The sequence below is a fragment of the Acinonyx jubatus genome, chromosome B3, assembly GCF_027475565.1.
Source record: "Acinonyx jubatus isolate Ajub_Pintada_27869175 chromosome B3, VMU_Ajub_asm_v1.0, whole genome shotgun sequence".
Lineage (NCBI taxonomy): Eukaryota > Metazoa > Chordata > Mammalia > Carnivora > Felidae > Acinonyx > Acinonyx jubatus.
This window is the reverse complement of record NC_069386.1, coordinates 118450978-118467520: the sequence shown is the minus strand read 5'-3', so window position 1 is coordinate 118467520 and position 16543 is coordinate 118450978. Positions and strand designations below refer to the sequence as shown.

The 16543-nt window shown below is 40.2% G+C and overlaps 1 protein-coding gene across 15 annotated transcripts in view; it reads right to left on the bottom strand.

The window, feature by feature from the left end:
- Nucleotides 1-16543, bottom strand: part of TTLL5 (tubulin tyrosine ligase like 5) — a 282100-nt gene that overhangs the window by 73331 nt on the left and 192226 nt on the right. For 14 of the 15 annotated variants that reach the window (XM_053224740.1, XM_053224738.1, XM_053224742.1 and 11 more), the window contains one exon: nt 16023-16218. The exons of the other annotated variant lie outside the window; for it this stretch is intronic. In XM_053224740.1, the coding sequence (XP_053080715.1) occupies nt 16023-16218 (196 nt within the window). The remainder of the gene's footprint in view (nt 1-16022; nt 16219-16543) is intronic. 15 annotated transcript variants of the gene reach the window in all.

The following is a 16543-nucleotide window of genomic DNA, read 5'->3' as shown; positions in this document are numbered from 1 at the left end:
CAAGAGCTGTTCAAGGCAAAGAACACACTGTGTCATTTGTGCAATCATGTGATGTTGTAAAAAGCTGGGGGCCAAGGTGAGGGTGAGGGTAGCTGTTTCTATTTTAGCAAAAGCAAGCTTCCAAAAGGCCTTTGTCTCACATTGTATGGAGTTCTTGGCTGTCTTCCACTCACAGTGTTTGTCGGCTGGGACAAGACCGGGGGCCGAGCAAGAGGAACAGAGTACAACATCTGGTACTGCTGAGAAGGCAGGGGGCAGTGCTGTATGTAACCCTCACAGGGATGGGGCAGAAACCAGAAGATGCTACTGTTCACACGGAGAGAGGCTGGCGACACAAATACCCGAGATCGAGCTTCGTACCTGAGATCAAGCTTTGAGTGGCCAAAGGTACTGGACAGCCTCTGGAATTTCCTTGTTTCTTAAATCAATAAAGAGGCTCTGTCTCCTTTAGCAATTAAGACAGAAGGCTCTTACTAATTCAAATGATCTACTCTCAAGGATGTGTCTACAGCTGCTTACCTGGACAGAACAATTTATTCACCAACCAACAAAAACCATTGTTGTTTCAGGCAATTTCTAAGTCAACTGTGCTTGCACATGTGGGAAACCATGCTGGTCCTTAACAGATACTTAGATATACTCCCGGGACTCTGTCATCCAATAAAACCAAAGATTCTAGCAGTAGTCTCTGAGTTGGTGTTTCAAGAGAATCAAGACAAGTGAACAGATCTTGGGTGAGGTGTGTGTTACGACGAAGAAGTCGGACCATGAGGCAGCTGGTTAAGGCCAGGGATACGGTCCATGACTAGAAAACCCAGTGAAATTAAATAAATTAAATAGCCTTAAGACATCACACAGATAACCTTCTCTCACTAGCAGCCCCCCACTTCCACTCTAACAACAGAACCCATTAGTCCTACATTGGTAGAGGCTGATAGTCTGATGGGAAATTTAGACTCATGGCTGTGGATTCTGCTTTGCTTTCTATTTTTTTCTCCTTCAATGCCCAGCAATATTTGAACACTGGTCACACACACTCAGAGAAGGTTGGCAGCCCAAGGGTTTTTGTCTTTTTGTTTTTGAAACATATTAATTTATTTTTTCTTAAATGGTTTTTATTTATTTTTGAGAGACATGGCGTGCAAGCAGGGAAGGCACGGGACAGTGGGGTGTGGGGGGGGTGGGGACAGAGGATCTGAGTGGGCTCTGCACTGACAGCAAAGAGCCCGACGTGGGGCTCGAACTCAGGAACCGTGAGATTGTGACCTGCGCCAAAGTTGGACATTCAACTGACTAAGCTACCCAGCTACCCCTGTGTTAATTTCCTTAATACATGTTCATTACAAAAGGAAAACATTTTAAAAGTCATTTCAAATTCCACTCTCAGAGATAACCTCTGGTAACATTTATACTTTTTTTCTGTGTATATATGAAGTTATTTTACACACACACACACACACACACACACACACACACATATTTCTGTGGGCTTGCAAAAATAGGATTATATGATACCTGATGTTTTGGAGACCTTTTTTTTCATTCAAATATCTAACTTGAGCATATCTTCATATCTATGAGGGTAGATTCCAATCACTGTTTTAAATGGCTGCATATTTTCTATGATAGTTCATCATAATTACTTAACCACCCAACAGTAGAATACTATAAACTGACACAGCGTAATACAAACCTATATTTGTGTTCATAAGAGATATCTAATTGGGGGGAAAAGTAGGCCCCCCAAAATGTTACACTTCTATTTTGAAACTACACACACACATACACATACGCAGGTTGTCACCAGTCTGTTCTGCTATTTAAGAACGGTGCTCTGACAAACATCATGTTATTTATATCTTTTTGCATGTGCTGGATCATTTCCTTAAAATAATTTCCTTGAAGTAGAATAGCTAGCTCAGAAGGCTGCTGTTTCTGCTTTAAATCTTTTTTATGTATATTTTCAAACTACCCCCTGGTAAGACTGTGCCAATTACATTTCCATCAGTCTGTTTGAGAGGATGATAATTTCCTTATCTTTCCTTGATTACTGGGAAGAAACAGCATGTGTTCCATGAAAAGGTGGCTCATAATTTGATGCTAATGCTGTTCTTTTTCTTTCTTTTTAGAAGATATTTATGCCTTCAGACAAATATGCTAAAAATCTACACAGATATCATTGTTTTAAAAATTACAAAAAATTTTTTAATGTTTATTTATTTTTGAGAGATAGAAAGAGAAAGAGTGTGAGTGGGGAAGGGGCAGAGACAGGGAGAGACAGAATCTGAAGCAGGCTCCAGGCTCTGAGCTGTCAGCACAGAGCCTGATGTGGGGCTCGAACCCACGAGCCATGAGATCATGACCTGAGCTGAAGTCAGATACTCAGCCGGCTGAGCCATACAAGCGCCCCTCATTCTTTTAAAAAAAATTTTTAAAACATTTATTTATTTTTGAGAGACAGAGCACAAACTGGGGAGGCACCGAGAGAGAGGGAGACACAGAATTCAAAGCAGGCTCCAACCTACAACCCATGAGATCATGGCCTAAACTGAAGTCAGATGCTCAATGGACTGAGCCACCGAGGCAACCCCCCTCCCCCGTATCATTCTTTTCATCATCTTATCATGGTATTAATCATCCTTTCTGTATTCTTCTCACATCTCTCTCTAGCAATTGTGAACAATTCATATGCATTTATTTTCAATTGTCCAAATAAATAAATTTAAGTTAAAAAAAAATTATGTAGCCAATTAATATTTTCTGAGCCTTGAACTTCTAAAACAACTTAAGATCATTTTAACCAATTCTGCTTCCAGCATGGGGGCAGGGGGTAACTAAAGCCCCCAGGTTGAAATTATAAGGCTATGTATATTTAAGGTTAAAAGTAATACATAATAGAAGAGATATCTGCACACCTATGCTCACTGAGGCATTATTCACAACAGTTAAGATGTGGAAGCATTCTAAATGCCCCTCAATAGATGAATGGATAAAGATAATGTATATACATATCACAGAATGTCATTCAGTCTTCAAAAAAGAAAGAAATCCTGTAATATACTACAACATGGATGAACCTTCAGAACATTCTGCTAAGTGAAATAAGCCAGTCACGAAAAAGATGAGTACTATATGATCCTACTTATATGAGGTATCTAAGTAATAACACTCATAGAAACACAAAGTAGAATAGTGGTTGCCAGGAGTCAGGGGGAGGGGAACACAGGGAGTTGTTCAATGAATACAGAGTTTCAATCACCCAAGATGAAAAAGTGTTATTGATCTGTTATATACAACAATGTTCATGGTCATACAGCGTCGACAATACTGTAGCATACACTTAAAATTGTTAAGAGGGTAAATTTGTGCTATGTGTTTTAACCATAATGAAAAACAAGTTATGGATTTTTACTGAGCTTTTACCATGGGTCAACATCGTCCTAAACACTTTACATGCAATTATCGCATTTAATCCTCCCAAACCATTGAGGCGGCTCCCATCGTCATCTCCATATACAGAGGAAGAAACCAAGGCACAAAAGGTTCCATAATTTGTCCATGATGGCACAGCTACTAAGTAGTCAGCTGGGGGTCCATGCCCATGGAAGAGGATGATTTCAGAGCTCATTATACAACGCTGCCTTCCTTATTTATGCTATGCTGACTCCCCTTTAAAGCAAATTCGCTGAAATCGTATTTCCCTTCCAGAGCAAATCTAAAGCAAACTTAGCAATGTGTCCAATTTTCATCAGATGCATTTGAAAGACCCAGATTTCACTAGCTTTACTCTAAGAAAGAAAGCTTGAAAAAAAAATGCCTACAAGCAAATTTTTCTTACTTATTTTAAGAGTTAACATAAGTTTGTATATATGTATGTATGTATGTATGTATGTATGTATGTATGTATGTATGTATATAAGTAAAGATAACCTCAAATGATCAGCAATGACCCCAGATCAAGAGTTCAATTGGTTACAAAAGGATAATTCATAGCATCATTTTCAATTGTCCCTTATCTTTTATTGGCTAGCAATTTTAGGGAATTCTTCTATATCAGGGCTCTTGTTCTCCTGATAATATGTCTGTGTCTGACACCTGATGAGTGAAATGAAATAATCAGACAAGGCAATCTCTAAGTTCCCTTACAACTTTAAATTCAGAATTCATAAATATCTAATTTGTCTCTGCCTTCCAACGTACGGTTTGTTTTATTTGGCTCAGAATCTCACATGGTTGACCTACTGTGCATCTTGCCCAGGACTTGCTGTCATCCACGCTTCTTCCTGCGGCGGCATCCTTTTCAGATGGGTGGGGTTCTGTATCTTTAGGAATGAGGTTTTTCATCAGCTCACACAGTTACTGCTGTGAGTCCCTCATATGCCCACAGACAAACACAAACAAAGCATAGGTGACAGAGTAAGGGCGGGGAATGAAACTGGTCACCGGGCAACTGGAGTAAAAACACATTTAAGGTCATACAACAAACAAGGCCGATTCCAAGCAGCTGGTAGGTGCACAGTTGCCTTTTAACATTCTCACAACCAAGCACAGTTCTGTACTTCGATTCGTTATGTTGATCCTTTCTTTCAGATTGTGTGTGTTTGGGTCTATAGTAGCAGCAACAACAATAAATTTGGAATGTCTTATCTGACTCATGATACGTGTGTAAAACAGGAAGAAAACGAAGGGTCACTTCTCTCAAGAGGGAGAGAGGTAGAGTGGAAAAGAGCTTTGGAAGTCTTCTGACCTGGTTTGAATATTATCTCTGCAATTAGCTAGCTATGCAACCTTGTCTAACATGCTTAAACTCTTTGAATTCCCTCCTCAGTAGGATAGAGATAATGCTACATTGAGCACACAGGAAACACTCACTCTGCGTCCACTTCCCTGCCCCTCACCTCCCTCCCTCCAAGATCGCAGAGGGTTACTACTCTAGCAACAGCTTAGAAAACTACCCGGTGGGAATCAGGGGACTTCTATTACCAGTAGTGATGAATCAGCTTAATGAACTGATGTCTATATTATAATAACGCACTAAGAATCAGATTTATATGGAGTTGAAAAAGGAATCGTAATATTAATCATGCAAAAGTATCATCTATGCTAGTCACATTTGTAGACACCTGTCATGTGTCCCAGCAGTCTTCTCAAAAACACCAGCATAGAAATAAAATTAAAATACTATGACCAGCGACAATAACAGGGTGGAAAGGACAAAGTGATAACTGGAGAGGTAATTCCCATGTTATTAATAACAGCCCACACAAGTGCTCCATATCTTCAAACTTCTAGAACATATTTCAGGATACTGCACAACTCAGTAGTCCCTAACCCTATTACTAACTAATAAAAACACAAAGAAGGTAAATTATGGGCATTTCCAAGAGTTTTCCGCCCAGGAACACCTTCTTAAGACATTTAAGAATCTGAGATAACTGAGATAATGTCTAGACCCGAGTTTAAATATGTTTACAAAGCAGACCTTCCTCTCTTATGACAGTGTATGTGAACAGTAGCAGACTAGTTCCAATAGCTGAAGATAACTTTTCAAGCACGGTTTTATAGGTGCCAATAAGTACACTTGTTCTAAGTACACTGCTACTTACAGTTCATGTAATAATACACATAGATCAATATATACAAAATATATGAATGCTTTAATATATTGTGAGGGTGGTGCCATATAGCATGTCGGTCCAGAGGCTGGATGCTACACCTGCCTGCATACCTGGGTTAAAGCCCAGTCCTTCCATTTATTATTTACGTGACCCTGAGAAAGTCACATAAGTGATGCTCTGTTTTGTCTGTTAAAATAGGACTAATAAGAGGGCAACTGTGAGGATTCAATGCAATAATACAAATATAACTCCTGGTTCAGTGCTTGGCACATGATAACATCCTGAGAAATACAATCCTCATGATAACCCACGTCTATATATTATCATCTCCATATTAGAGATAAACAAACCGAGGTCCAAAGAAGTTTGAATAACCTGTCCTAGTCATAGGCTAGACAGAACCAAGATTATGTTAAGTTATTTATTTTGAGAGACAGAGAAAGAGAAAGCGAGTACAGGGGAGGGGCAGAGGGAGAGAGAGGGAGAGAGAGAATCCCAAGCTGGCTCCACGCTGTCAGCACTGAGCCTGGTGTAGGGCTCAATCCCATGAACTGTGAGGTCATGACCTGAGCTGAAATCAAGACTCGGAAGCTTGACTGACTTGTCTGAGCCACCCAGACACCCCAAAGGACAGAACCAAGATTTAAACTGAAGATTATCTGACTCTAAAGTCCGTTCAGAGGATCTATTTCCAAAACAGTTAAATGTAGTTTTACATGTATCATTTCACATATTTTCAACGTATTTTTATTAGGCAAGAAGAAAAGAGTTTGGCTTGGCAAAATCTACTAAATCAAAGGGTTCTAGGAAAACCAATCAATCAATCATCATCATCATCTACATCATCATCATCATCTAGAAACTAAGTGTTGTATGAGTTCCTGATAAAAGTCAGAAGGATAAACAAAATGGAACCAAAACCCCCAAAAAACAAAACAGTAGATTATGCCATACAGGCCAACATGCTCCAGAAACCTAAGCACACGTGCACACATTCTTCCCCCTAAATACCCCTAGTCCACCCCTCCTCCTGGATACTGTTAGAAGGACGTGGAAAGACTCCCCCTGCACAGTCAGCCTGTTTGCCTGCTCTCTTCGTGCCATGCTGAGGAGCGAGGGTGTTATTGCTGGCTTCCTGGAAAAGCCCGGGTGCCTGCTGAATTTCTCTTTCTTTCCCCTCCCCCACAAAACAAACACACACCAGCTGAAGGTAATGGAGAAACACTATTCATTCCTGTAGGGGAGAGCAGAATTTTTCTAGACACATGCCATGGACTTTTAGGAGCAGTGTAACAAGACTTGGCTGGGCTTCTATGGGAATCCTTTCCACACCTGTGAGGTGATGCATGCACACAAATACCGTCAGCAAAGGGCTCATGACACAACGGCACCCAAGGTGTTACTAGCATACTGAAAGACCCCTCGGTATGCCCCCAGAGCTGCCCACCCCTTCCCTCCACAACTTGTTATAGGAACAGTAGCTTCCGCCGGCCCCTACTGCAACTAGGTGAGTCTGGCAAGACAGAGTCTGGTGGAAAGGGGAAGTCAAGGACAGATGGAGGGGAAGGAATTCAGGACACACCATTTTCTCGTACCTTGAGTTACCTCACTGTGTGCAAAATCAAGTCTACTAAAAATGGAAGGGCTTTGGAACAAGAACGGAACCAGCGAAAAATCCAGATGTATTTAAAATCCCCCCTTTCGTCCCTCTGTCGCTCAAAGAAGTTTCAGCAATTCTGCCTTGGCCATCAAAATGTCCGTAAGTTTTCTGCCTTTTGGGCTTTTTTCAGTCTGGATGAGGCAGAGAAGAGAGTGGGAGGGAAGGAGAAGGGGGCTGGGAGCAGAAGTTTAACAAAGGATCACTTTAACAGAAACTACTGAGTAATCGCTCTGTCCTGGGCCAAGAATAACATCAGCTCAATGTCGGCAATTAGAATCAGGCCAGTTGGGCCTCACAGCCGGTGCGGCCCTCCTCACAGCCCCCAGCACCGAGGGCTACTCATGCTGATGTCACCAGCAGTCGCTGCTGCCCCAGAAAGTCCCCCGACTCAGCTGAAAGAAAAGTTTTTTATCCTTCTTCAGAGGCAGGAAGCCAGAATGAGGAGGAGGTGGGAAGCAACGAGGGCAGACTAGAGAGAAGACACAGTGGGGCCCAGATCAGCACGTAACAGACTCATGTGGCCATCCTGAGACTCCCAGGATTCCGTCACTTCTCTAACCACCCTGAAGTGCACGTTAAATGAATCAATATACGTAAAGCACCTGGGATAGTGCTTGGGCCGCAGGAAGTGCTGACTGAGTACTGGCTATTATGAGGAAAAACAAAGAGGGAGGAATCTGTCCCATTACTTATCTCTCGTCCCCCATAAAATGTGAATCCTGGGAGCAGAGACTGCTGAGCAGAATGTACCCTGATAAGAAAAATGCGCAAGAAGGCTTTCAAGTTTGGAAAACGTATTTATGAGAAGACTGGCAGATGGAGCGAAAAAGATGGAAACAAAGTTCCTATAAAACAATAATTGCCTGAAATTTTATAAGGGCAACACCAAGTCTTAACATATTCCATCTCCCTGCCAAAGGACAGAAAACAAATAACTGGGAAGGAGACATTTCCCATCTCTTTCTCTGTAGCTCAATGGCTCTCAATGCGTGGTCCCCCCAGGCATCACCAGGGGGACCTGTTAGAAATGGAAATAACTGAGCCCCATTTCCAAATTTACTGACTCAGAAATGGGGTGGGGTTAGCGATCAGTGTTTTAAAAACAGGCCCTCCAGGTGGTCCCACTGCTCAAAACTGGGGGTCTACAAACTACGGCTTATAAGACAAATCCTGCCTGCCCCTCGTTTTTATAAATAAAGTTTCACTGGAAAACAGCCACACTCATTCACTTAAATGTTGTCTATGGCTGTTTTCATTCTACCCTGGCAAAGTGGAGGAGTGGCCATTCAGATGCTGGCCTACAGAGCCTGAAGTATTTACTATCTGGCCATTTACAGAAAAAGTTTGCTGACCCCTGCTCCGACTTAGAACGGTTTCTTTTTTCTGTTTAAATTTTTATTTGTCTTAACTTTTTTCTTTATTATTTTTGACAAAGGCAGAGAAAGTGTGAGCAGGGGAGGGGAAGAGAGAGAGGGAGGATCTCAAGCAGGTTCTGTGCTGTCAGTGCAGAGCCCGATATGGGGCTCAAACTCACAAAACCATGAGACCATGACCTGAGCTGAAATCAAGAATCAGACGCTTAACTGCCTGAGCCACCCGGGCGCCCCAGAATGGTTTCTTTTTTACAACTGCTGGTTTTACTCATCAGTGTGTAAAAGTGCATGTTTTCCATTTTGTCTTACTTTGTTTATCACGGTCTCTATCAAATGGACCGGATCACACCTACTTCCTTGCACCTCAGTCCCTGGAAACCCTGCCAGTGGCTCCAGGTGACTTCCTCTTCCACGTCCAGGTTACAGGACAAGGTTTTTGTTGAGGTGGATTCAGTGCATGACAATTTCTCAGTTCATGAGTGCGGTGATAGACAGAGATGAAGATCAAAGCTTACTCGGCATGAATGTTAGAGATGTCATTTCCAAACATACCTTGAATCAGAGTTTGCCTTCTTGAAATCAATACCTTCAATAAGCTGGCCACCTAAGTGCAGAAGAGGATGGAGAAATTCCTCTGCATGTAATGCAAGAAAGGTTGCATGATCTTAACCAAAATGTTTTTAGGGAATCACTATGAAAGGCACAGACCACGCACATAATCAATGCAATTCAGTACGACAGAGTGCAATACAATGTAAAGCCTCCTTAAACGGCCTGTTCCATAGACAGGTATCTTTTGTGAATGTGCTAAGCAAATTAGATTTCAATTCTACCCACTACTCTCAAATAGGCAATTAATCAAATTGTTAGTTATGTCAGTGGCTACGTACACTTTAGAGAAATGAATTCAAAACATAAGGAGTTCGTCAAAGAAACCATCTAATAGGTTAACCCAAGGATAGAAACACAGCACACACTGAAAATGCAAACCATGTTTCCATCAACAATGCGGTGATAATTATAATGGTCAAGTCTCGCACAGCCATAAGCTGGACTGCAAGAAGAGGCTTAAAATGTAGAAGGGCTTTGCTTCTTCTGTGGAGTGTTCTTCATGTCCTCTGAAATGACGTACTCTAAATTACTAAATATCCTTCATGTGAGAACATTTAATATCTTATTTGCTATCTTCTTAGTTATAAACTCTTTAAGCTAAGAACTTAGTTTCTTGAGATCTCCCCACAGTCCCAGAACTTCATCCTGACTCATTTTTCCCTAAATCAACTATGGATTAGAAGAACAGGGGGAAGAAATAAATGATGTTATAAACATATATAAAATTATGATGAATGATTTTCTGTTCCCTCTCCAGGAGACACAAGATAACTCCCTTCTTGGGAGTTCTGACTCCTCCCTAAGACAGATATTCTGACAGATTCTAAAAAACATGTTTTTCCATATACTTCATAGTTCAGTGAAACTAAACCAGTGTAATCCTCACTGGAAAAAAAAAATCCACACAAAAATAGCAGTACTCTGAATTTTCAAAGGAATGTGAGTTGTTGGAAGCTAATCAAAAGAATGAGAAGGGCTATTAAATGAAGCAGTTTCTAAAAGTGAAAATCAGTAAAAACTGTCTCTCATCCCTCCAAACTTCAATGCCCTACAATCCCCCCCTCCTTTCCCTTTTTAAACATTATCACCATGTCAAGGCATGGAAGCATCAAAAGGGACCGAGTGTCTATATTTGTTAGCTCATTGATTATACTCCCATAAGAGAAATGAAGCTATTTTCGATGCCTCCCCTCTCCAGCATCTGATTAAGCTGGCATTCTCAAGTATCTGAATGATGGGGAGTTCAAATGTTTAAGAGTTTTAAGAAATGTACATAGATTAAAAAAAAAAAATCTAAGATACACATTTCTATCTACAATTGTGAAAATGCAAACTATCTATCCCAAAGACTTTCTAAAGGAGGGAATTTCTACATGACAGAGGGCAACACGGTGATCAAAATGAGATGCTACATTCCACGCTTTCCAGGTAAGAAGGCTGGGTTTTCCTCTAAAAAACAGACCTACAGAACTACTTCCCAAGTGCTTAGAGTTACAATTTCTCAATTACATTGAGTTAATATAATAGAGTACACGGGCATAGAAAAAGATGAGCAAGTGATGAATGAAATCAAAATAATAAAATGTCTGGACCTGGATGATAGTTAAAAAGATTAAGATAGCTCACAACGCTAGGAAACTTGAAATCAACCACAAGAAAAAAATTGGAAAGGTAACAAATACTTGGAGACTGAAGAACATCCTACGGAAGAATGAATGGGCTTGGGAATGCAAACTGGTGTGGCCACTATGGAAAACGGTATGGAAGTCCCTCAAAAAATTCAAAGTAGAAATACCATATGATCCAATAATTCAAAGAAAACTAAACACTAAGTCGAAAAGATATATGTATCCTTATATTTATTGCAGCATTATTTACAACAATAATGATATGGAAGCAACCTAAAAGTGTCCATCAATAGATGAATGGATAAGGAAGCTGTGGTACACACACATGTACATATATACAGTGGCATATTATGCAGCCATAAAAAAGGATGAGATCATGCCATTTGTGACAACACTGATGGACCTGGAAGATATTATGCTAAGTGAAATAAGTCATAGAAAGAGAAATAGCATATGACTTCATTCATATGTGGAATCTAAGAAAAACAAATGAATAAACAGAAAGCAGAATCAGACCTATAAACATGGAACAAACTGATGATTGCCAGAGAGAAGGAGGATGGGGCGTCAGGGCAAAATAGGTGAAGGGGTGTGAGAGATACAGGCTTCCGGTTATGGAATGAGTAAGTCACAGGAATAAAAGGTACAGTTAAGGAATACAGTGAATGAAATCATGATGCATTATACAGTAATAGATGGTAGATTCATTTGTGATCAGCACAGCATAATGTATAAACTTACTGAATCACTATGTTGTACATCTGAAACTAACATAATATTGAGTGTCCCCTATACTCATTTAATAAAGTTTAAACTCCAGGAAAAAAAAAAAAAAAAAGAATGAATGGGCTAACCACGCAGTTAAAGAGGAAATTAAAAAGTATATGGAAGTCAATGAAAATGATAACACCACTACCCAAAACCTCTGGGACACGGCAAAGGCGGTCATAAGAGGAAAGTATATAGCAATCCAGGCCTTCCTAAAGAAGGAAGAAAGATCTCAGAAACACTCCCTAACCTTACACCTTAAGAAGATAGAAGAAGAACAGCAAAAACCCCAAACCAGCAGAAGACAGGAAATAATAAAGATTAGAGCAGAAATTAATCCTATCAAAACCAAAAAAACAGTAGAACAGATCAATGAAACCAGAAGCTGGTTCTTTGAAAGAATTAACAAAATTGATAAATCATTAGCCAGTTTGATCAAGAAGAAAAAAGAAGGGACCCAAATAAATAAAATCAAGGATGAAACAGGAAAGATCACAACCAACACAATAGAAATCAACACAATAAGAGAATATTATGAGCAATTATATGCCAATAAAATGGGTAAACTGGAAGAAATGACAAATTCCTAGAAACATATACACTACCAAAACTGAAATAGGAAGAAATAGAAAATTTGAACAGACCCATAACCAGTAAGGAAATCAAATTAGTAATCAAAAATCTGCCAAAAAACGAGTCCAGGGCCAGATGGCTTTCCAGGGGAATTCTACCAAACATTTAAGGAAGAGTTAACACCTATTCTCTTGAAACTGTTCCAAAAAATAGAAATGGAAGGAAAACTTCCAAACTCTTGCTATGAAGCCAGAATTATCTTGATTCCAAAACCAAACAGAGACCACACTAAAAAGGAGAACTAGAGACCAATTTCCCTGATGAACATGGACGCAAAAATTCTCAACAAGATATTAGCCAACCAGATCCAACAATACATTAAAAAAATTATCACCACGACCAAGTGGGATTTATACCTGGGATGCAGGGCTGGTTCAATATCTGCAAAACAATTAACGTGATTCATCACATCAATAAAAGAAAGGACAAGAACCATATGATCCTCTCAACAGATGCAGAGAAAGCATTTGACAAAATATAGCATCCTTTCTTGATAAAAACCCTCAGGAAAGTAGGGATAGAAGGAGTGTACCTCGAGATCATAAAAGCCATATATGAACGACCCAACGCTAATATCATCCTCAATGGGGAAAAACTAAGAGCTTTCCCCCTAAAGTCAGGAACAAGACAGGGATGTCCACTCTCGCCACTGTTATTCAACATAGTATTGGAAGTCTTAGCCTCTGCAATCAGACAACACAAAGAAATAAAAGGCATCCAAATCGGCCAGGAGGAGGTCAAATTTTCACTCTTTGCAGATGACATGATACTCTATATGGAAAAGCCAAAAGATTCCACCAAAAAACTGCCAGAATTGATTTATGAATTCAGCAAAATTGCAGGATATAAAATCAACACACAGAAATCGGTTGCATTCCTATACGCTAACAATGAAGCGACAGAAAGAGAAATCAAGGAATCGATCCCATTTACAGTTGCACAAAAAAACCATAAAATACCTAGGAATAAATCTAACCAAAGAGGTGAAAAATCTATACATGAAAACTATAGAAAGCTTATGAAAGAAATTGAAGAAGACACAAAAAAAATGGAAAAAGATTCCATGATCCTGGATAGGAAGAACAAATATTGTCAAAATGTTGATACTACCCAAAGCAATCTACATATTCAATGCCATCCCTATCAAAGTAACACCAGCATTCCTCACAGAGCTAGAAAAAATAATCCTAAAATTTGTATGGAACCAGAAAAGACCCCAAATGGCCAAAACAATCTGAAAAAGAAAACCAAAGCAGGAGGCATCACAATCCCAGACTTCAAGCTATACTACAAATCTGTCATCATCAAGACAGTATGGTACTGGCACAAGAACAGACACTCAGATCAATGAAACAGAATAGAGAACCCAGAAATGGACTCACAAACGTATGGCCAACTAATCTTTGACAAAGCAGGAAAGAACATCCAATAGAATAAAACACAGTCTCTTCAGCAAGTGGTGCTGGGAAAACTGGACAGCAACATGCAGAAGAATGAATCTGGACCACTTTCTGACACCATACACAAAAATAAACTCAAAACGGATGAAAGACCTAAATGTAAGACAGGAAGCCATCGAAATCCTCAAGGAGAAAGCAGGCAAAAACCTCTTTGATCTTGGCCACAGAAACTTCTTACTCAACACGTCTCCGGAGACAAGGGAAACAAAAGCAAAAATGAACTACTGGGACCTCATCAAAATAAAAAGCTTCTGCATAGCGAAGGAAACAATCAGCAAAACTAAAAGGCAACCGATGGAATGGGAGAAGATATTTGCAAATGACAGATAAGATAAAGGGTTAGTATCCACAATCTATAAAGAACTTATCAAACTCAACACCCAAAAAACAAATAATTCAGTGAAGAAACGGGCAAAAGACATGAATAGACACTTCTCCAAAGAAGACATCCAGATGGCCACCCGACACATGAAAAAAACGCTCCACATCACTCATCATCAGGGAAATGCAAATCAAAACCACAATGAGATACCACATCACACCTGTCAGAATGGCTAAGATTAACAACTCAGGCAACAACAGATGTTGGCGAGGATGCGGAGAAAGAGGATCTCTTTTGCATTGTTGGTGGGAATGCAAGCTGGTGCAGCCACTCTGGAAAACAGTATGGAGGTTCCTCAAAAAACTAAAAATAGAACTACCCTACGACCCAGCAATGGCACTAGTAGGCATTTATCCAATGGATACAGGTGTGCTGTTTCGAAGGGACACATGCACCCCCATGTTTATAGCAGCACTATCAACAATGGTCAAAGTATGGAAAGAGCCCAAATGTCCATCGATGGACGAATGGATAAAGACAAATGTAGTATACATATATACAATGGAGTACTACTCGGCAATCAAAAAGAATGAAATCTTGCCATTTGCTACTACATGGATGGAACTGGAGGGTATTATGCTAAGTGAAATTAGTCAGTCAAAGAAAGACAAAAATCATATGGCTTCACTCATATGAGGACTTTAAGAGACAAAACAGATGAGCATAAGGGAAGGGAAACAAAAATAAGATAAAAACAGGGAGGGGGACAAAACAGAAGAGACTCATAAATATGGAGAACAAACTGAGGGTTACGGGAGGGGTTGTGGGAGGAGGAATGGGCTAAATGGGGAAGGGGCACTAAGGAATCTATTCCTGAAATCTTTGTTGCACTACATGCTAACTAATTTGGATGTAAATTTTAAAAACTAAAAAACAAAATTAAAAAAAAGATTAAGATAGAGAGCATCATGATGATTGTTTTATTTAGAGGGGGGGAAAGACTTTGGGAAATGGTGCTTTTGTCTTTAAGTGAATATTAATTTTGCACAAACTAACGCACACTATGTACTACATTTTTATAAGAGCAAATAACAAGAGATCAAACCGATATATTTCTTCACATAGCCAAATAAAAGAGAAGCTCATGGAATCAGTGCTGAGATAGCCCAACACAACATGTAGAACACAGTAACGGATTCTAAAGATGGCCCTGAAATGATCAAGAGAAACTTAACTCCAGATGGTCTTTCCCTGTAATTTGGGCCATACTGACACACCAGCACAATTCACTTACAATTCACTTACACAGCTCCCTCACACATATACTCAGGAGTGTCTGTCATTCTATGGATAGAAGGAAAATGGTATTTCACTAGAACACAAGGGCCAAGACAGCGAGGATTTTTGTGTATACCGTTGCATTTTTGCGGGTACATTGTTTTGTGTACCGTCGAGCCAGAAGACCAACAGCTTAACTTATGACTACTTCCTGTGAAAAGAACTGGAAATATTATTTACACCTTGAAAATCTTGGTAAGTTATGAAGGATTAATGTGTGCCTATGTATACCAAGGGTGTACCAAAGAAATAGTACATTTAGGAAAAAAGTTGCTTCAAATGCTACCTTTTAGGTATGTGGAAATTAGACCCGCTGGGAGCTTACTGAACGACCATCAGGCAACAGAAAGGGGCAATGCTACGACAGAGATTTTTGTAGAGAAATATTCAAGTGGAAGAAAATGTCACACCTGGTTCAGTGTCACTTCCTGCCAGAGCCAACATCAAGGCTTCAGCACGTTTCTTCCCTCAGAGTAGGTTCTCCAAGAGCCATGCGAGCCATACTGGTGTAGGTAAACTTTTGGGAAACTATTCCTACCTTTTCCATTGACCTTCTTCCACCCCCGTAGAAGAAAGATACTGGCATATGGAAAAGCCTTATCTGAATTACCTGATGCCGGGCTCGACTCTGGTCCAGAAGCTGCCGGGACTGAAGTTTTTGTTGTTCAAGTTGCTGCAGGGCAAAATGGAGTTGGTAACTGCCCGCTGTGGGGTGATACTTGTGCTGAGGGACAACCCCTGTAGCCTTGCTATATGCGTTGTTCTCTACCTCTCCCTCCCAGGCAAAGCCACCTGTTTGAAGGCTCCTAAAGAGAAAAGAAAGCAGAGCTCTTAGAGTGGTTGTGTGAACAGCCTAAAGGAAAAGAGAGAAATAGCACAGGTATTTTTCCTTTACAGAGCTAACATAGCTTGGAATTTACAAATCTGTTTGTGTGAGAAATCATCTGACTCGCCCACTAAACCACAGCTCCATGAAGACAAAGACAGGGCCCGCTCTGTTCTCCACTCTCTTTGTAGCACTTATCCTGAGGCCGGGGCACATGGTCAGTCTACAGTATCTGTTGAAGGTCAAGTAATTAAAATAGTAATTTCAGTCCCCTGTGACGGCCACAAGGTCTTCCAAAAAGGAGC